This window comes from Hylobates moloch, unplaced genomic scaffold (assembly GCF_009828535.3).
Source record: "Hylobates moloch isolate HMO894 unplaced genomic scaffold, HMol_V3 SCAFFOLD_12, whole genome shotgun sequence".
NCBI classification, from domain to species: Eukaryota; Metazoa; Chordata; class Mammalia; order Primates; family Hylobatidae; genus Hylobates; species Hylobates moloch.
In genome coordinates this window covers 9,308,319-9,330,413 of record NW_026652287.1, presented here as the reverse complement: position 1 = coordinate 9,330,413, position 22,095 = coordinate 9,308,319, and the positions used below count along the sequence as shown (strand labels likewise).

At 44.3% G+C, this 22,095-nt stretch overlaps 1 protein-coding gene across 7 annotated transcripts in view; it reads right to left on the bottom strand.

The window, feature by feature from the left end:
- Window positions 1-2,311: 2,311 nt before the first annotated feature.
- SBNO1 (strawberry notch homolog 1) overlaps window positions 2,312-22,095 on the bottom strand; it is a 79,374-nt gene continuing 59,590 nt past the window's right edge. For 6 of the 7 annotated variants that reach the window (XM_032168374.2, XM_058425651.1, XM_058425652.1 and 3 more), the window contains 4 exons: window positions 18,606-18,743; window positions 16,847-16,923; window positions 11,417-11,610; window positions 2,312-9,196 (listed from right to left, as the gene is read on the bottom strand). In XM_032168374.2, coding sequence (XP_032024265.1) covers window positions 9,054-9,196; window positions 11,417-11,610; window positions 16,847-16,923; window positions 18,606-18,743 — 552 coding nt within the window. In that variant the 3' untranslated portion in view covers window positions 2,312-9,053. The remainder of the gene's footprint in view (window positions 9,197-11,416; window positions 11,611-16,846; window positions 16,924-18,605; window positions 18,744-22,095) is intronic. The other variant, XR_009209075.1, reaches the window with a different exon arrangement.

Genomic DNA, 22,095 nt, shown 5'->3' with positions numbered 1-22,095 from the left:
ACTAGCTGATAAATATTCATACTTATGGAAATTGTATTGTACATACTCCAAACCCCCAGCCAGTTAACATTTGTATCTTCTGTATCTCGGGGGTGGTGCCCTTTGTTCATATGTAAAAAGCACACATGCACATGTACACACACACACACACACAAAACCAGCTTTCTCCTCTATGACTAATTTGCCTAGAGCAGTGATTGTCAACCAGGATTGATTTTGCCCCCCAGGGGACATCTGCCAATGTCTGGAGAGATTTTGGGTTGTTACAAACGTGGGGATGATGTGTGCTCCTGGCATCTGCAGGTGGAGGCCAGGGATGCTGCTCAACATCCGACAGTGCCCAGGATACCTCCACAGCAAAGAATGACTTGGCTCAAATGTCAACAGGGCCCAGGCCAAACCAAGGTGAAGCAAAAACAAGACTGAGGGAGAGCAAAACCCTGAGGGAAGGAAGGTCAAAGCAGCCTGGAATTCTAACAGAAAAACACAAGGGGGCTGGCGGAGGCACGATCCAAAGTTTGCTCTTTCATCTTTTACCTCTAAGGCTGGGTCTTACTCTGTCACCCAGATTGGAGTGCGGTGGAGCAATCATGGCTCACTGCAGCCTCCACCTCCCCAGCTCAGGCAATCCTCCTGCCCCTCAGCCTCCCACATAGCTGGGACTACAGGCACATGGCACCATGCCCAGCTAATTTTTTTATATTTTTGTAGAAGCAGGGTTTTGCCATGTTGGCCAGGCTGGTCTCAAACTCCTGGCCTCAAGTGATCCACCCGCCTCAGCCTCCCAAAGTACTGGGATTACAGGCATGAGCCACTACAAGCAGCCATTCTCTTTTTTTCTTTTTTGAGATGGAGGCTCACTGTTCTCCAGGCTGGAATGCAGCACGATATGGGCTCACTGCAACCTCCGCCTCCTGGGCTCACGTCATTTTCCTGCTTCAGCCTCCCGAGTAGCTGGGACTACAGGCGCCCACCACCACGCCCGGCTAACTTTTTGTATTTTTAGTAGAGACGGGGTTTCACCGTGTTAGCCAGGATGGTCTCGATCTCCTGACCTCATGATCTGCCCGCCTCGGCCTCCCAAAGTGCTGGGATTACAGGCGTGAGCCACCGCGCCCGGCCTTCAGCCATTATTTCTTATTCAAATTAATACATTAATACTCAGCAGGGTGCATTGGCTCACACACGTAATCCCAGCACTTTGGGTGGCCAAGGCGGGTGGATCACCTGAGGCCAAGAGTTTGAGATCAGTCTGGCCAACATGGTGAAATCCCACCTCTAATAAAAATACAAAAATTAGCTGGGCATGGTGGCAGGCACCTGTAATCCCAGATACTTGGGAGGCGGAGGCAGGAGAATCCCTTGAACTCGGGAGACAGAGGTTGCAGTGAGCCGAGATCACACCACTGCACTCCAGCCTAGGCGACAGGGTGAGACTCTGTCTCAAAAAAAAAAAAAAAACCCAAAAAAATATATAAGTACCCAATTTATTTTTTATTTTTTGAGATGGAGTTTTGCTATTGTTGCCCAGGCCGGAGTACAATGGCATGAACTCGGCTCACTGCCACCTCTGCCTCCCAGCTTCAAGTGATTCTCCTGCCTCAGCCTCCAAAGTAGCTGGGATTACGGGTGTCTGCCACCTCGCCAGCTTTTTGTATTTTTAGTAGAGATGAGGGTTCACCACGTTGACCAGGCTGGTCTTGAACTTCTGACCTCAGGTGATCTGCCCGCCTCGACCTCTGAAAGTGCTGGGATTACAGCTGTGAGCCACTGTGCCTGGCCAATGCCCAATTTATTAAGGTTATACATTTAAAAACCTGTTTCTTTCAGTTTTCAAACTCAAAAATACTGAATCAAATTTTAGTTAAAACACTCCCATTTGACTTGTTCCTCAAGTAATGCTCAATTATCTCATATATTCGGGAGGTTAAATCCCCTCTAAACATTAACGCTATTTACAAATTTGATCGAATACCCTTATGCATTTCAAGCTAAAAACTGAACATCCTTCTCCCAAGTATTTGAAATCATCACAGAGAAACTCCCAGACAAGACATGCACTAAACGCTGCTCAGATTCTCACTTGCATCCCAGCCCTTTCTCCCTCCCACCGCCTTCCGCAGCAGTCCGAGACAGCAGCCCACTACGGGCCCACACACTGCACCTGGGCTGGGCACCGCCCCACCCTGGCTGGCTCCCTCAGTGCCTGTGCCATCTGCAAAGGCACGGTGACAGCACTTACATTTTATAAAGACACTATGAAGATGTTCATGAGATCTGCGAAGACAGCGCCCAAAGAAAGCACAACCCATGACTCGTATTTAATTTATTTAGAATCTTACAAAAACAAAAAACAGAACAAAAACCACCACAACAAAAAAAAAACTAAATACAGAATTTGTTACGCTTCACGGTTGATCGTTTTTACTTGCAAGAGTAAACCTTGCTAAAATGCAGCCAGTACATTTTTATTGCATGAGACCAAATTTTTCAGTTACTTATCAAAAATGGTTGGGATAATCAATTCCGGACGCTTGGTACTGTGCTCCCACGAAAGGCTGGATGCAGCAATGCAGTATCGTTGGAATAGGGCGTACCCTTCACACACTGATGGACACGCTACAACAGGAGCGATAACAAAAGGGAGATTTAAAAAAGAGAATGAAATGAAAACACACCAAGAGCTGACATCCACCTTTGTTTCAAGTTGTCTTTGGATCCCATCAGATGTTGTCTCCAGATGCACCATGTCAGATTAGTAAAGGAGAACCATCTACACCTACATAGAAAAGTATCCTTTGCTCAGAGGAGGTAGAACCTGGCAAAAGTTTTATTGCAGAGATACAGTGTACCTCTTCCCACCTCTCATGGATGATGGAAGATACAAGTGGTTATTGAAAAATCATATCAGTAGTTTGCAAACTCAGTATACACCATGAACAGGATATTTTTCTGATAGCGGTGAGACTGCAATGTGCTATGTAGAAAAAAAGCTCTCTCTGCCCCATAAAGTGGGAGCCAGAAAGAGGGCTCAAGCTTCTTTATCCTCTTCAGTGCCATAAATATTGTTAATAGCAAAAAGCCCTTCAGTGTCTGCTGGCCAGAAACATCTGCCCAGGCACAAATGGGCCACAAGGGCAGGGTACTGTTTAGGGGCCCGCAGTGGAAAAGCCAGGCAGGTTCTCACCAGGGGCCTTCACTCTGGAGGACACCTGAATTACAAGTACCAAAAAGAACCCGCTTCTTTGGGCTTCTTCTTTTCCTTGCTTAGCCCTGCACTAAGGGGCAGTCTTGCTGGACTGCGCCCTGCCACGCTGCTGCAGCCCAGATGGCCGCACTGCCAACCACAGCACGGCTTCTCCATGGGCTCCAGAGGGAGACTGAGCAAGGAGGGTCTGAGTGGAGGATGCACACTGGAGGCAATCTGTGACAGGCCCCAATTCACGACAAATTTAGTTCCCAAGACTGATCCAAATACAGAATGCTTTTACATTTTCACCAAGTCTACCAAGTTGAATAGTAATGAATGAAACTTGTACATGAATGAAAGGCCCCAAAGATGCTCATGGCAATCCTTCTTGAAAGTTATAAAGGAACATTTTCTTACAGGTGCAAAATTGTGACCAAATACCCAATGTCCGCCTCCCAGGTGCTCAATACCATCATTTTCATGAACCATCCAGGGTCTTCCCAACTCAAATTATTAAAAACGCCTCGATCCAGCTCTGCTTCTAGGCTTACGGCTGACGTAGTCAAGATCCACTCACCAATACAAGGGTGGAGAGCACAGCCGCTCAGGGAACCCCAGGGGCCAGTGCTGCAATGGGAATCTGCCTGTCTCACCCTCCAGCAGTCAGCCTAGGAGGCTCCACAGCAGTTGCTTGGCTCTCTTTTGGAGGACAATTGTTCCTTAATGTACATTCTCTTTTTTTTCTTCGAGACGGAGTCTCGGTCTGTCGCCCAGGCTGGAGTGCAGTGGCGTGATCTGGGCTCACTGCAAGCTCCGCCTCCCAGGTTCACACCATTCTCCTGCCTTAGCCCCCCGAGTAGCTGGGACTACAGGCGCCCGCCACCACGCCCGGCTAATTTTTTTTTTTTTATTTTTAGTAGAGACGGGGTTTCACCGTGTTAGCCAGGATGGTCTCAATCTCCTGGCCTCGTGATCCGCCCGCCTCGGCTTCCCAAAGTGCTGGGATTACAGGCGTGAACCACCGTGCCCGGCCAACGTATGTTCTCTAAAGTCACCTGTCAATAACACACTAGGCCTGCCTCCTGCCTGCTATAAATATCCTTAACAGGTAATAAACAGCAGCAGGCTACCTGTGTTCATTCCAAATAAATTACTCATCATTTGTAGGTTAAAAGTATAGGCCCAACTTCTTAAATAAACATAGGGAATTTGCTGCAGCAGCAGGCCAGAAACCACTGTTTCAAATCTGCCAAGATTTTCCTATCAGGTGTGAAGCCAGAGATAAGAAATATGGTAAGGCCTGAAAAATTGCAAAAGTAGAAGCAAGTCAGGTTTGCTGATCTAAGAGCTAAGTTTGATCCCAAATGCACTGAAGAAGTTAGAGGAGCTTAAGGAAGTCTCAGGAAGCATTTTTTAAAATATGAAAACATCAGGCTCACTACAGCTTCCAAAGAACAACATAAATGAGCATCAGCAGTCATACAATGACAGTATCAGAAACGGCACTCAAGTGCATCCCCCCAGTACAATGCATTGCACACAGTAAAAATGCAAAACACAATAAGACATAGTAAAAAACATTAACACAAAACAGGAATTCTACAGCAAAGATGCAAAACTGAATTCTAAAATACAGGAACAAATACTTTTCTAAATGAAAAGTTTTCCATACTTTTCTAAAAAAAAAAAAAAAAAAAAGTATAAGATGCCCCATATGGGAAAGTCAAGAAAAGAATAAATAGAGCTGAAGGGAAGAGGGAAAAGGGAGAAACAGGTGGGCGGAGTCCCAATTTACAAGAATTATTTACATTCAGAATCCAGAAGAACTCGACATTTCTATATATATACATTTATGTACACATATATAAATACAGCACAAAATTAGAGGGTGGGTTTTGGATTTTATCTCAAGTACTCAGAAGAAAAATGCTAGCGAGCTTGAGTTGCAGGTATTTAGGTGTGTTTCTGTCACTTAAAAGACACTGTATCAGACAACTGGCATTCAATGAGACTTTTGCAGTTTTTGCTCTCAGCTGTAGCCCTGACATGAAACGCTTGCTACGTTTCTGCAGCAAAGTGGGCCAAGCGCAGTACGCACGGGTGTGGTGTTAGCCAGGGAGACCAAAGCCACACAGAAGGGGAGTCAGTAAATGTTCATCTCCACGGTGTCTGCCTTTGCCATTGGGAGGCCTGAACTAATGAAACGTTCATTAATAGGATCCCAGCCTAACAGCAACGCTTATGTAGCACCATTCTTAGAAACTACCAAGTATCACACAGGTGACACGTGTATGGGGACCTTCCTCTTGACTGCTTGTCAAGAAAAGGATCCAGAGGGAACTTCTGCCCCTACTTTCATGAAGTGAGATGCAACAATCATTTCCAATCTATTGTTTTTTTCTCTCATGCTAAAATGAAAGTGGAGGGGAGAGGGAAGAAGGCTCCCATTCTACAATTGTAAATGCTGTCCTGGTACCCTTTCTTCTCCTGCCGGCTAACAGTTGTTCTAACAGCATCCCATGGAGGCCAGCAAATGAATGCCCCAGGGGCTACAGCCAGAAAATTGTGCCTGTAAAATATCATATTCCTCTGGAGCTTGGTAATATAGAAATTTTACCTCTACAGACGAAGCAAACTAAAATATTTATTGTTGTAACTCAAAAAGGCTTCTGAAGTGCTGAGTTAGAATAAATATATTTAGATACATACATATACTACTACATTGCTTTGGATGCAGGTTCTTACTAATTTATATACACATGTAAAGAGAAGATACTGAAGTGTCTAACTGTAATTTAGCAGCAGAAAAAGAAAACTGCTTAACATATTTGCTTCTTAATCAAACTGTGTTTAAAGAAATGCATTAATACTTCTATGAATTTGTATCACTGATAGTGTATCTGGATAATCCCAGTAACTACAGATAGAGACCTTGTGGTATGGAGGTTGCTAAATGAGGGGAACACTAATTCCCCCAGAGATAACATCTGAGCTGCTTTAGACTCTGGAAGTGGTTTTCAGTACAATTGACGCTGTAAACTCTGAAAACACGAACATGATTTCCAACCAAATCTTTGTGCTCAGAGCCATATTGCTAAAAAGAAGAAAAAGGCATTGCAGAGGCAAAGTGGACATGGGGTTAAACAAGGCCTCTGAATTCAGGTGTGGCATTTAGATCCTGCAATGAATGGACCTATTTTACAGAAGTCAGCGGCTAATTTTTTGTATTTTTTGGTACAGATGGGGTTTCGCCATGTTGACCAGGCTGGTCTCGAACTGCTGGCCTCAAGTGATCCGCCTGCCTCGGCCTCCCGAAGTGCTGGGATTACAGGCGTGAGCCACCGCGCCCGGCCAAGAGTTGGGTTTTAACAGAAGAGGACCTTGAATACTGAAGCTTCACAGGGTGGCCAAACTGAACTTGCTGATTTTTGCAAGACCACAGTGTAAAGGTCGGATGTCCACCTGAAGAAGGGGTGGGTGCAACTCTCTGGGTGCTGCACACACCATGACTAGCCTGGGCATGCAGAACTCCAGCTCCCATCCACTCACTCACACTGGTTGCCTTTGTGAGGTCCGTTTTGAGAGGGCTTTCAGAGGCCTTTTTAATGGAAAAAAAAAAAATAGCTGTTCTACAAAGAACCTAAGATACATACACTCCTATTTATCAAGATGGCTAGTCCAGAGCAAACATTATATCATAGGCCATGGGGGTTGTCAATTAGCTGCATGCTAAGAATCCTCATATGCTGCTTTGAAAACGCCATAAAAAACTAAAATGCCCTCACACACAGAAAGAGGAGTTGGGCCAACAGCCTGCGAGAGAAGATCCTTCCCAACTCTGCCATTCTGTCTCACTGCAGGAGGGTTTGTAATGCTTCCCCCCTTCCTCAGGTCCAGCAACTGCACCTCCGCTGGAGTGGGGGACACTTCCATTGCTGATGGAAGCTGCCTACTGCTTTAAAAACACACACATGAGCTGAGAAGCTCTGCTGAAGGTGGGGAGAGTGCTGCTCTTGGCTGCCAGCCGGGTCCAGTGGCCCTAACAAGGGAAACTGGCTGATACAAAATGGATCACTGCCTGAGATATATGAACTGGACTGAGGATAGAAGTTGCATCCACTGGGCAAAATGTGCCAAAGAACAGAAAGTACTTTTAATTTATTCTTTTAGGCACCAAGAATAAATAAATCCTAAGAAAACTTACGGTAAGCTTGACATAATCAAACTCAGGCTAAAGAGGATGAACGCCCTAAGCTTTCAGCCAGGTTTCTGTCAGTTTTAACACACATCTCACCCAATTCTGCAAGAAGTTTACAAACAATTCAACTTAAAAAACATTCAGAAGTACTATCATTACACCCCTTCCCTCAATGCCATCTTAAAATTTTAGGGATAAGTTTTAAACCAAACTATAAGGCTACCTGGAATGCTGAGACAACACACAAGTTCTGCTGAGTCCCCGTCACAAACTACTTCTGAAGGTCACCAGTGAGGGCCTAAACAAGAGTCCACTTCTTGTTAGTATAATAACTTTTTATTTGACATCTACAAGATTTTGGCATCTTGCAGCTTTTTACCAGGTTTATACAATCTCGATTTTCAATAGTGCAACCTGTGTAAGCAAAAAAAAAAGAAAAAAAAAAAAAAGAAGAAATAAAAAGACCAACTGTCCCCTCACTTGTATTTATAAACATCTATTATAGGCGAAACAAAACTTACCCATATTATATAGATAAGTGTCTATTCACATTTGTACATTACCATTTTTAACAGCTTGAGATAAACTCTACAATGTCTTACAACACATTAAACAATATTCAAGTTACTGAGTAACAACAACAACAACAACAACAAAACAACATACAGCAGAAGCCTCAAGTGTTTCCTCATTGTCTACAACTCAAGTATGGTTTCCTTTTTATGAGTGACAAAGCAAATTAAGATAATGAAGTAAAAAACGATTGTTTGCAAGATGAAAGCCAATTTGTACTTCCTTCTAAAACTACCTTTAAGTTGAAAATGTAAATTTAAGAGGCTTATAGCCATTTCTGCAGCACACATTAGGAATACTATTAATACATTAAAATTAACTTTTAAGAGTTTTATCACAGAAAAATGTATGTATTCATTACCTTGACCAGAAACCCAGGGCAGGGAGAAGGGGCAGGAGGGGTCTGCAGGGTTTGAAGCAATACCCAGGTATAAACACTATAAAAATGCAATAACCAATGCTGTACATCTAACAAATGTTTCTCTCTGTTACTCGACTCCTGTGTTAATCTTGTTTACGCATGCTTTCAAAGACATGCACTGTCAGAACAAAAATTAGAAAATAACCTGAATGCATGATATGCAACCTTTCATTTCATGCTTTAATAAACCTATTAAGTTGGAAAAAGAAACCAATATATATTTTCTATATTTATAGACTCAAAACACATGCATCCGGGGATACCTCCCACAGCAATGGCATGGATGTACTGCGTTAACCCTGAGCACTGTATAAAGTAAAGCCAGTTTGGGAAGTTCCAAGCATTTTAAACCAACTGTGGTCTGTAGCCTTTAACACTCACAAACAGACTGACACACACGCACGCACACATCCCCCTCTGCTCATCCAAAGTAAAAGCAGATGGGAATTACCAGGGGAGAAGCTAAAGGAAAGACATATGTACCACCATCAGCACTGCTGATTTTCAGTTTTGCTATCTATTCCAGGTTTGTCCTTACTCCCAAAAAAACTAACTAGAGAGAGCACAACTGAAAAAAATATATAATTCTTTGGAAACTGTCCCTGATTTTTATGCAAATGATATGCTTCAACAGCATTTCAGATCCATCCATGTTGAAACCTGTCTGTTCTTCAGGCGTTGCTCAAGTTGGTGATGCTCTGAGGGTGATGCTGTTGCCATAGCTGTTTCTGTTGGACCGCAAGCTGTTGAGACTGGTCTGAAGTTGACAGGAGATTTACAAGAGGAGACACACAATTTGCTGGAATGATCAAACCTGTAATTAGTAACAAGAATTTATAAAGTTGTCTCCAGAAGAAACCACACTGTACAGCTTCACAGCAGATTCCAAATGAGGCATAATATTAAGCGTAATGAACAAGAAGTTCACACAAAAATTAAATGACTACCTAATAAATGAAATGGCCATCGAGATGTAGTCTGATTCTTCAACAGCATTTCCCACAAAGACCCAAGCATATGCATGTGTTTAGTGTAATGCTGTCTTGTTGGAGGAATAGGAGGTCAGGAATATCTGTTATTCTATGTATTATCTTTTTAAGCTCCACAAACATGCAAATATCATCTTTGTCATGTACTAATGCACCAAAAGACTACAGAACAAAAGTTGCAAATTCAAATGCTAACTGAAACAGGTTAACTTAGAAGAGTAGATACTAGCAAACTGGAAAGGATACTCTCTGGGTGCTGGTTAAGGGAACTTTAAGTCCTGCATGTGAGACTGAAGGGTCAATGTTCCAGATAAATTGCATGCATATATATATATGGTTTTTTTTTTTTTTTTTTTTTTTTTTTGAGATGGAGTACTGCTCTGTCACCAGGCTGGAGTGCAGTGGCACAATCTTGGCTCATTGCAACCTCCACCTCCCGGGTTCAAGTGATTCTCCTGCCTCAGCCTCCCAAGTAGCTGGGACTACAGGCACCTGCCACCACATCTGGCTAATTTTTGTATTTTTAGTAGAGACAGGGTTTCACCATGTTGGCCAGGATGGTCTCTATCTCTTGACTTCATGATCCACCTGCCTCGGCCTCCCGAAGTGCTGGGATTATAGGCGTGAGCCATCGTGCCCGGCCCTATTTTTTTTTTTTTTTTTTTTTGAGACGGAGTCTCGCTCTGTCACCCAGGCTGGAGTGCAGTGGCACGATCTTGGCTCACTGCAAGCTCCGCCTCCCGGGTTCACGCCATTCTCCTGCCTCAGCCTCTCTGAGTGGCTGGGACTACAGGCGCCCGCCAACACGCCCGGCTAATTTTTTTTTTTTGTATTTTTAGTAGAGACGGGGTTTCACCGTGGTCTTGATCTCCTGACCTCGTGATCCGCCCGCCTCGGCCTCCCAAAGTGCTAGGATTACAAGCGTGAGCCACCACGTCCAGCCTCCTATTTTTTCTTTATAGAGACAAGGTCTCACTGTGTTGCCTAGGCTGGTCTCAAACTCCTGGGCTCCAGCAATCCTCCTGCCTCAGCCTCCCAAAGTGCTGGGATTACAAGGTGAACCACCATGCCCAGCTGATGGGCTGCTTTTGAAACTGGAAATCTAGACTTTCATATGAAACCTCTTGATTTTTAAATGTTGGCAATTAATTCAAATGAGGCTGGGCTCGGTGGCTCACGCCTATAATCCCAGCACTTTGGGAAGCCGAGGTGGGCGGATCACTTGAGGTCAGGAGTTTGAGACTAGCCTGGCCAACATGGTGAAAACTCATCTCTACTAAAAAAATATAAAAATTAGCCAGGCGTGGTGGTGCATGCCTGTAACCCCAGCTACTCGGGAGGCGGAGATTGCAGTGAGCTGGGGGCACGCCTGGGCAACACAGTGAGACTCAGTCTCAAAAAAAAAAAAAAAAAAGAAAGAAAAAAAAATCAAATGAAAACCTACAACATCCCAAAATACTCGTCCAAAAAAAAAAAAAAAAAAAACACCACTCCATAGACTGACTTTGGCCTATAAACTGCCGATATGCAATCCGTGGTAGAGGAAGGCTGCTGTAAGTGAAACCAAGATAAGCAAACAGAATCCAATTGCTGGCCTGCTTCCTGGACACCTGTAGTTGAGCACACGGTGAGAACAGCTGGCCTAGTCTGCCCTTGCTCCCTGCAGGACACCAAGCCATTCTCTGTGCACAGTGGCTTTTGAGTTCCAGAGTCTTAAGCTAGCTCAGTGGAGAACTCCTGGGCAAGAGGCTGAACTGTCTTCACACCAGGGAGCCTGCACAGCCACCAAGAGTAGAGAAGGAGAGCAAGAGCAGCTGAGAGCAGCATCAAAGAGATGACCATATCATAACTTCAACCAGAGCTAACAATGTCTGTTTGAAGGCTTAACTTCTGTTCAACCTTGTAAGAAATATAAAACGGGTCCCATACCCACTACTGGAAGAGATGTTAGATGCATGTGGAATAGAGCTAAGATATTAGCAATGAGAAAAAAGTCAGATCTGATTTTTTCCTGCAACTCAAACCAAAACAAAAATTAGACTCACCTACAATCCGTTGCCCATCTTCCGTCCTTAGCCGCACAATCTGCATCTTCACATTTGTGCCACTGACAGATGCTAGAACACCCTCAACTTTTGTCCAGACACTCAGCACTGAACCACATAATACATAATATGTACGGCAACGAAGACCTATTTCACAAACTAACCCCAAGCTTGCTTTTTTGCAATTGCCGCGCCTAAGAAAAATGGGAAAGAAATACATATATGTGAGTGTCTATATATGCACACAGACACATGTTCCTAAAAGGTTTACAAGGTCAACTCAAATTTCTTTTTTTTTTTTTTGAGACGGAGTTTTGCTCTTGTTGCCCAGACTGGAGTGCAGTGGTGCGATCTTGGCTCACTGCAACCTCCGCCTCCCGGGGTCAAGTGATTCTCCTGCCTCAGCCTCCCGAGTAGCTGGGATTTTTTTTTTTTTTTTTTTTTTTTGGTATTTTTAGTAGAGACGGTGTTTTGCCATGTTGGGCAGGCTGGTCTCAAACTGCTGACCTCAGGTGATCCGCCCCTGGCTTCCCAAAGGGCTGGGATTACAGGTGTGAGCCATCGCTCCTGGCCTCAAATTTCAAATAAACAATGTTTTAGCAGTATTTACCTTTACTATTTCTTAGATTATAATTCTGTTGGTCTATTGGGTTATCATTTCCAATTTAAGGTATCAGGCCGATTTTTAAAACTACAATTTTTTCAGGGGCCTGCCTCCCAATAAAAAGGGTTGAATTTATTGTGTTTGCTATCTGTTGAAGCATTTTAGTCACTTTAATATCCATTATTTTACTGTAGTATTGCTAGTTTATAAAATGATCTTGCAGGCCGGGCGCGGTGGCTCACGCTTGTAATCCCAGCACTTTGGGAGGCCGAGGCGGGTGGATCACGAGGTCAGGAGATCGAGACCACAGTGAAACCCCGTCTCTACTAAAAATACAAAAAATGAGCCGGGCGTGGTGGCGGGCGCCTGTAGTCCCAACTACTCGGAGAGGCTGAGGCAGGAGAATGGCGTGAACCCGGGAGGCGGAGCTGGCAGTGAGCCGAGATTGTGCCACTGCACTCCAGCCTGGGCGACAGAGCGAGACTCCGCCTCAAAAAAAAAAAAAAAGATCAGCCGGGCGCGGTGGCTCAAGCCTGTAATCCCAGCACTTTGGGAGGCTGAGGCAGGCGGATCACGAGGTCAGGAGATCGAGACCATCCTGGCTAACACGGTGAAACCCCGTCTCTACTAAAAACACAAAAAATTAGCCGGGCGTGTTGGCGGGCGCCTGTATTCCCAGCTACTCAGGAGGCTGAGGCAGGAGAATGGCAAGAACCCAGGAGGTGGAGGTTGCGGTGAGCCGAGATCGCGCCACTGCACTCCAGCCTGGGGGACAGAGAAAGACTCCGTCTCAAAAAAAACCCCACAGCCTCCAAAAAAGATCTTGCTAGCCGGGCATGGTGGCTCATGCCTGTAATCACAGCTTTTTGGGAGGTTGAGGAGGGAGTATTGTTTGAGTTCAGGAGTTTGAGACCAGCCTGTGCAACATGGACAGGCTCTATCTCTACAAAAAGTTTAAAATAATTAGGCATGGTGGCTCATGCCTGTAACCCCAGCACTTTGGGAGGCTGAGGGGTGCAGACAGCTTGAGGCCAGGAGTTTGAGACCAGCCTGGCCAACATGGAGAAACCCCATTTATACTGAAAATACAAAAAATTAGCCGGGTGTGGGCTGGGCGTGGTGGCTCACGCCTGTAATCCCTGCACTTTGGGAGGACAAGGTGGGCAGATCACAACGTCAGGAGATCGACACCATCCTGGCTAACACGGTGAAACCCCGTCTCTACTAAAAATACAAAAAATTAGCCGGGAGTGGTGGCAGGCACCTGTAGTCCCAGCTAATGGGGAGGCTGAGGCAGGAGAATGGCGTGAACCCAGGAGGCGGAGCTTGCAGTAAGCTGAGATCATGCCACTACACTCAGGCATGGGCAACAGAGCGAGACTCCGTCTCAAACAAAACAAAACAAAACAAAACAAAACCGGCCAGGAGCGATGGCTCACGCCTGTAATCCCAGCACTTTGAGAGGCCGAAGCAGGCAGATCATGAGGTCAGGAGATCGAGACCATCCTGGCCAACATGGTGAAACCCCGTCTCTACTAAACATAGAAAAAATTTGCAGGGTGTGGTGGCGGGCACCTGTAGTCCCAGCTACTTGGGAGGCTGAGGCAGGAGAATGGCGTGAACCTCGGAGGCGGAGCTTGCAGTGAGCCAAGATCACGCCACTACACTCAGGCATGGGCAACAGAGCGAGACTCCGTCTCAAAAAAAACAAAACAAAAAAAAGCCAAGTGTGATGGCGCATGCCTGTAATCCCAGCTACTCAGGTGGTTGAGGCATGAGAATCGCTTGAACCTGGGAGGCAGAAGTTGCAGTGAGCCAAGACAGGGCCATTGCACTCAAGCCCTCTGTTTAAAAAAGAAAAAAGGTCCTGAGAGATCCTGCCATGAAAAAACAAGCAATACCTGTGAAAAGAAAAGAAGGGGCGGGGGGAAGATCCTGCCAGTTATTTCTATATTATGAAACTACTGATACACTGGTTCTAAATCACACTAGTGGGAAGGACTCAGCAATCTAGAGAGATGGAAAGGGGTGGGAAGGGAGGGAGAGGCTACATGTGAATTTAAGAAGAAATGAGAAAAAGGAGCAATACCACCAATGTTTTCTGGTTAAAATTAACTTCAGAATATTCATCAATAAAGATGCCCTTCCAGTTAGTACTAACTCAAGACGAATCTAATACATAGTGTTAAATGTACGTGTATAGGACACTTCTCTTGCTATAACTCAGAGCAAATGTTTGTTGTTTTTTAAGTTAATTTTTTGTAGAGATGGAGTCTCGCTGTGTTGAGGAGGTTGGTCTCAAACTCCTGGCCTCAAGCAATCCTCTCATCTTGATCTCCCAAAGTGCTAGGAGCCACTGCACTGTCCCCAGAGGAAATGTTTTAGAAAATGTTCAGGCCGGGTGCGGTCACGCCTGTAATCCCAGCACTTTGGGAGGCAGAGGCGGGCGGATCACGAGGTCAGGAGATCAAGACCATCTTGGCTAACACGGTGAAACCCCGTCTCTACTAAAAACACAAAAAATTAGCTGGGCGTGGTGGCGGGCGCCTGTAGTCCCGCTACTCAGGAGGCTGAGGAGAAGAATGGCGTGAACCTGGGAGGTGGAGCTTGCAGTGAGCCAAGATCACACTACTGCACTCCAGCCTGGGTGACAGAGCGAGACTCCATCTCAAAAAAAAAAAAAAAAAAAAAAAAAAAAAAAAAAAAAAAAAAAAATGTTTGTAGGGGCAAGGCGCGGTGGCTTATGCCTGTAATCCCAGCACTTTGGGAGTCCGCGGTGGGCGGATCACAAAGTCAGGAGTTCGAGACCAGTTTGGCCAACATGGTGAAACCCTGTCTCTACTAAAAATACAAAAATTAGCTGGGCATGGCGGCAGGCACCTGTAGTCCCAGCTACTCGGGAGGCTGAGGCAGGAGAACTGCTTGAACCTGGGAGGTGGAGGCTGCAGTGAGCCAAGATCGTGCCACAGCACTCCAGCCTGGGCGACAGAGCAAGGACACCATCTCAAAAAAAAAAAAAAAAAAAGGTAGGTTAACTTTTAAAACCTTTTTTTTTTTTGAGACCGAGTCTCGCTGTCATCCAGCCAGGGGTGCAGTGCCAAGATCTCAGCTCACTGCAACTTCTGCCTCACAGGCTCAAGTGATTCTCATGCCTCAGCCTCCCAAGTAGCTGGGATTACAGGCGTCTGCCACCATGCCCTGCTAATTTTTGTATTTTTAGTAGAGACGTGGTTTCACCATGTTGGCCAGGCTGGTCTTGAATTCCTGGCCTAACGTGATCCATCTCGACCTCTCAAAGTGCTGGGACTACCAGCAAGCCAATGGCGCCTAGCCGGCCTACCTTTTAAAACATTTTATCTTACAGACTTTTTCTAATTTTCAGTGGCACTAATTTACTCTCATAATGAAAACCAAAAGCACTACTCACATCAAAGCCAACTTACCTACCTGCAGAACAGCTCAAACAATCAAAACAAACAAAAAGCCCCTACATCTTATATTCCTTTTCATGAAGTGGGCCAGATACTGCAAGAGCATTAACTACTTAATGACGGAGAGAACAGTGAGAAAACTATGATTTGCAGAGTATGAGAGTATACGAGGTCACAAAGTGAACACTGTAAGCCAAGGGGTGAGGGGGCACAGCAGGAAGAGCTCCAAGACTCAACAACAAAAGTTTGCATGTGCTGTGCTGTTAACTTTGGGAATCTCTCTGGTTTCTTAGACATTCCCTAGATCGGGGACACCAAGCTTTTTTAAAAAAGAGAGGAAGAAAGAAAAGAGCCCAGCTACTCAGGAGGCCGAGATGGGAAGAGTTTGAGGCTGCAGTGAGCTATGATTGCTGCACTGTACTCCAGCCTAGGTGATACAGTGAGACTGTCTCTTTAAAATAACCAACCAAACAAAAAAACATGAAGGGAGAGTGACAGAAGGAGGGCGAAAAAGTTTTTTTTTTGTTTTGTTTTTTGTTTTTCGAGACAAGTTTTGCTCTTGTTGCCCAGGCTGGAGTGCAATGGCGTGATCTCGGCTCATGCAACCTCCACCTCCTGGGTTCAAGCAATTCTGCCTCGGCCTCCTGAGTAGCTGGGATTACAGGCATGCACCACCACACCCAGCTAATTTTTTTTTTAGTAGAGACAGGGTTTCTCCATGTTGGTCAGGCTGGTCTCGAATTCCCCACCTCAGATTATCCGCCTGCCTCGGCCTCCCAAAGTGCTGGGATTACAGGCATAAGCCACCGCACCTGGCCTGATTTTTTTTTTTTTTAAATGGAGTCTCGCTCTGTCCCCCAGGCTGGAGTGCAATGGTGCAATTTTGACTCATTGCAACTTCCACCTTCTGGGTTCAAGCGATTCTCCCGCCTCAGCCTCCCAAGTAGCTGGGATTACAGGTGCCTGCCATCACACCGGCTACTTGTTTTGTATTTTTAGTAGAGATGGGGTTTCACCATGTTGGCCAGGATGGTCACGAACTCCTGACCTCAGGTGATCCGCCCACCTCAGCCTCCCAAAGTGCTGGGATTACAGGCGTGAGCCACTGTGCCCAGCCACGAAAAAGCAAGTTCTAATATGAAGGGTAACTGTTAAGGTCATGCTGCCAGACAACAGTTGGCTGGAAATAAGAAAGCATCAGTGAAGAGTAAGGAGGTACATAAACTAAAGTTTCTAATCTACAACTGTCCAGTAAATATTCCTGATAGAACACACCATGCCTGACAATACTTAATCTGTTAGTTAATTCATGAGGACATACTGGTAAAGAGTGAAGGTGTATTTAAATCTCAATTAAATTTTGGAAAATTTGGTAGGAAACATGAAAATACTAACCAGTAAGCATGAGTACAAGTATCTGCAGATGAATTATACTGATCTAACCAGTGCATCAGGGCATCATCTGAGACAACCTGTAAAAACGAGAAAAATTTCATTGAAAACAGTATTGCTTTAAATAAACTGGTTACCTAGTCTGGTCTGTAATTCTAGAGGCAGCCAATTTAAAATAATCTCTACACAAAAAGCCTAACCCTTGCTATTAACTGAATCTGAATGTCATTTGAAAAGCTCTGACACGTTGGTTCCTCTTATGTAATACATTTTTCAAATAACTACTTAACTATAATTGTTTTCAAATCAGAATGCCTACAAATAATAATACAAGGTAATATTAATAAAATAAAATCTAATAGTAAATGTTAGGAAAAATGGTCACTTACTGTTTTCTATAAATCACTGCAAAATATAAACATAGAGGCATCCTCACAATAAAACTAAGAGGTAGTGAGAAGGGCTTTAAACATTCTAACTTTTGTGATTAGCACTGGAAGCTTCCTTTACTGAAGAGATAAGCTGTTTCAAATAATCATTTTAGGCTGGGCACGGTGTCTCATGCCTATAATCCCAGCACTTTGGGAGGCTGAGGCGGGTGGATCACTTAAGGCCAGGAGTTCAAGACCAGTCTGGCTAACATGGTGAAACTCCATCTCTATTAAACATAAAAAAAAAATTAGCCAGGTGTGTGGCACATGCCTGTAATCCCAGCTACTTGGAAAGCTGAGGCACGAGAATCACTTGAACCAGGGAAGCGGAGTGTTACAGTGAACTAAGATCGCGCCACTACACTCCCAGCCTGGGCAATCGAAGGAGTCACCTTAGAAGTTTCTTAAGGCTGGTTAACATTAAGACTGATATTAGCATAACAAAAGTTGACATTTTCCTTAAACCAGGCTGGGTGCGGTGGCTGACACCCGTTAATTCTAGCACTTTGGGAGGCAGAAGTGGACAATCGCTTGAGCCCATGAGTTCCAGACCAGCTCAGCCTTTGCAACACAGTGAGATCTCATTAAAAAAAAAAAAAAAAGAAAAAGAAAATATAATTTCATACCTAGAAAAGCTATCTTAAACAATTTCAATATATTATAAAATAAGTATTCTTTTTTTTTTTTTTTTTTTTTTTGAGACGGAGTCTTGCTCTGTCTCCCTGGCTGGAGTGCAGTGGTGCAATCTCGGCTTACTGCAGCCTCCACTTCACAGGTTAAAGTGATTCTCCTGCCTCAGCCGCCTGAGTAACTGGGATTACAGGCATGCACCACCACACCTGGCTATCTTTTCTATCTTTAGTAGAGATGAGGTTTCGCCATATTGGCCAGGCTGGTCTCCAACTCCTGACCTCAGGTGATCCAACCGCCACGGCCTCCCAAAGTACTAGGATTACAGGCATGAGCCACTGTGCCCAGCCAAAATAAGTATTCTTTCTTTTGAGACGAAGTTTCGCTCCTGTTGCCCAGGCTGGAGTGCAAAAGTGAGATCTTGGCTCACTGCAACCTCCACCTCCCGGGTGCAAGCGATTCTCCTACCTCGGCCTCCCGAGTGCCTGGGATTACAAGTATGCATCACCATCCTGGGATAATATTTTGCATTTTTAGTAGAGATGGGGTTTCTCCATGTTGGTCAGGCTGGTCTCAAACTCCTGACCTCAGGTGATCTGCCGGCCTCGGCCTCCCAAAGTGCTGAGATTACAGGTGTGAGCCACATCGCCTGGCCCAAAGTAAGTATTCCTATATAATATAATGTACAAATGAGAAAATACCTTCTTATATTTCTTTTTTAGATCAGCATAAATTTCTAATTTGAGCTGCTTCCCAGTATTTGGTCGATAAACTAAGAAAAGTTTCTTTTTAGGATTCACTTCTTTAACTAAGATGGCAGTTTTCTTGTTGTTCCTTATCTGTTTAAAGAAAATGACAAAATATAAAGATTTTATAATACACACTTTAAGACATGTTTTTGTACCATCACATCAGTAAATATAATCATTTGAGACTGTAACACTAAATAAGTACATGGTAACTTTAAAAAGGACCGAAACTGCTTGTTTAAAAGACTTTAACACAGCCACACCCAAAGGGCAGTTATTGGACCTTAATTCTGGCTAAAGATGAAGGTTAAAGACCAAAGTTATCTTCAGAAAACTACGTGGAATTAGCTTTAATGCACAAATGTCCAACACAGATCATTTTGCTTCTTTTATTTCCTGTACCTGGAATCCCAGTCAAGCAGCCTGAGAGAGATATGAAAAACCAAGTGTAATAAAATGTTAACAGTAGAATCCAGGTAGTAGGCATTAGGGGTCTTCAAAGAAAATTCTTTAAGCTCTGCTGTATGTTTTTAAACATTTCTCAGTAAAATGGAAAAAGAAATGTTACTCTCCTTTCAAGTTAACAACAGAATTCAAGCCCCTCCAAGATAAGGCCTTGGATGGCCCCAGTCCTCTGCACTTGTCTACTCCGTCAGTACTGCCTTTCCCGATGTCACAGGGTTTTGAAGGGTAAAGTGAGAGATCACATGATAAAGTGTTCTGTAAACAGCAAAGCTATGGCAGCAGAAAGCAAAAATGTTGAACAAATTGTCCACACATATGGAGGTAAAAATGGAAGAAACGGAAGCATTAGAGAAATGTTGGAATTCAGGTATGTATTTTTAACTTTTTATTTTTTTTTTTGAGACAGTCTTGCTCTGTCACCAGTCTGGAGCACAGGGGTGCGATCTCAGCTCACTGCAAGCTCCGCCTCCCAGGTTCAAGGAGATTCTCCTGCCTCAGCCTCCCGAGTAGCTGGGACTACAGGTACCCACCACCATGCCCGGCTAATTTGGTATTTTTAGTAGAGACGGGGTTTCTCCATGTTGTCCTGGCTGGTCTCGAACTCCCGACCTCAGGTGATCCACCCGACCCGGCCTCCCAAAGTGCTAGGATTACAGACGTGAGCCACCACGGCTGGCCTATTTTTAACTTTTAAAAGTTGGATTTATGAGAAAAACTTTAAGAGGGAGGAGTTACTCTTAAAACTCCATTTAACTCAAGGAAAAACAACTGGAAAACTCATTTCTTCTTTAATGAAGACTGAACAGCGTCTAAACAACCATTTCTGGAGCAAAACGGAAGGAAAAAGAAAAGTTTCAAAGTAAAACCATTTTTCCAGCCCCCTACGCAATACATCATTGTTTGCGGGGCTATTAACTTTTTATATTCATTCTTATAATAAAAAACACAATATTTTACTTTCCTCTTCATGGATATTAAAGACCCTTGGTCTCTTACTTTTTCCAACGAATTGAAACATTGTTTATATAATTACTGTAAAGTCATAAAACAATGGTTAAAGTGAAGATTATATTTATTTATTTTATTTTATTTATTTATTTTTTGAGATGGAGTCTTGCTCTGTCACCCAGGCTGGAGTGCAGTGGCGCGATCTCGGCTCACTGCAAGCTCCGCCTCCCGGGTTCACGCCATTCTCCTGCCTCAGTCTCTCCGAGTAGCTGGGACTACAGGCGCCCGCCACCGTGCCCGGCTAATTTTTTTGTATTTTTAGTAGAGACGGGGTTTCACCGTGGTCTCGATCTCCTGACCTCATGATCTGCCCGCCTCGGCCTCCCAAAGTGCTGGGACTACAAGCGTGAGCCACAGCGCCCGGCCTGAAGATTATATTTAAAATTATTTATCAGCTGACAGGAAATATCCAAACCTATACTTAGAGGATAGTGTTTAAGACACTTAACAATGGGCTCTGTCTTGACAGTGTCAGGTTAATTATACATCACAGAACAGTGGAAAGTGATTCTGACATTGTTTTCCTAATGGCAGCATAGGTTACACACTGAAAAGTATGGTGGCCTAATGCAGTGGAGGTTCAAAGGCAAACGAAGACCAGGAATGAGGTCTCTAGGACCACCACTCCTCATGCCCAGCCACCTGTTGCCACACAGAGAATGAAGGACCAGTATTACCACATCCTTCAACCTAAGGGAAGCTGGGGATCAGGACTTTCATCACAATCTACCAACGGTGATATTCTGGCAATAATTTCAAATTAAAGATAATAACCAAGAGCCAGGTGCAGTGGTGCATGCCTGTAATCCCAGCTATTCAGGTGGTCAAGGTGAGAGGATGGATCAAGCCCAGGAGGAGTTCGAGACTGTCCTGAAAAGAACCAACACCCTATGTGGACCAATCAAAATCGCATCTATGGGGGATAGCCGAGTAAAATATGTGAAGTTTACCAATGTCAACATCTTGGTTGTGATACTGCATTACAGTTTTGAAAAATATTACCACTGGGGTAACTGGTAAAAGTATGCGAGATTTTTATCTGTACTGTTTCTTATAATGACATGTAAATCAACCTACAGTTCAACCAGTATTTCAAAAACCCCAAAACCAGCAAGGCACAGTAGCTCACCACTGTAATCCAGCACTTTGGGAGGCCGAGGTGGGAGGATCATTTAAGCCTAAGAGTTTGAGACCAGCCTGGACAACACAGTGAGACATCAACTGCATTAAAAAAAAAAAATTGCCAAATGTGGTGGAGTGTACCTGTGGTCCCAGCTACTCAAGAGGCTGAGGTGGGAGGATTGTCTGAGCCCAGGGGGTTGAAGCTGCAGTGAGCGGTGATCACGCACGCCACTGCTTATCAGCCTGGGTGACAGAGCGAGCGAGATCCCATTACAAAAAAAACAAAACAAAACCAAAAAACCCCAACTCAACTAGGGGCCAGATCCTTTGAGAGCTTTTCTCTAGATCAAGGATCAGCAGCTTAGACCTGTGGAATAAATCCAGTTTAGCGCTCCTAAACTGAGGTAAGTTTAAGAAGGAATGATGGAAGGTGGGGAAAAAAAGAGAAAGGAAGGAAGGAAAACACAGAGGACATGCAATATAGACCACATATGGCCTACAAAACCATACATATCTGGCCTTCATAGAAAAAGTTTAGCGACTCCTGCCCTAGATAATTTATGACTTCATCATGCCTGTGCCATCATCATACCTGTAGTTACTTCATATGAGCAAGAACCAGGTCTTATTTGCAGTCACTCCATAAATATTTGTAAATAGAAAGCAAAATATGTTATATACAACCAATGAAATATTACTCAGCCTTGGCCGGGCGCGGTGGCTCATGCCTGTAATCCCAGCACTTTGGGAGGCTGAGACGGGCAGATCATGAGGTCAGGAGATCGAGACCATCCTGGCTAACACGGTGAAACCCTGTCTCTACTAAAAATATAAAAAATTAGCCGGC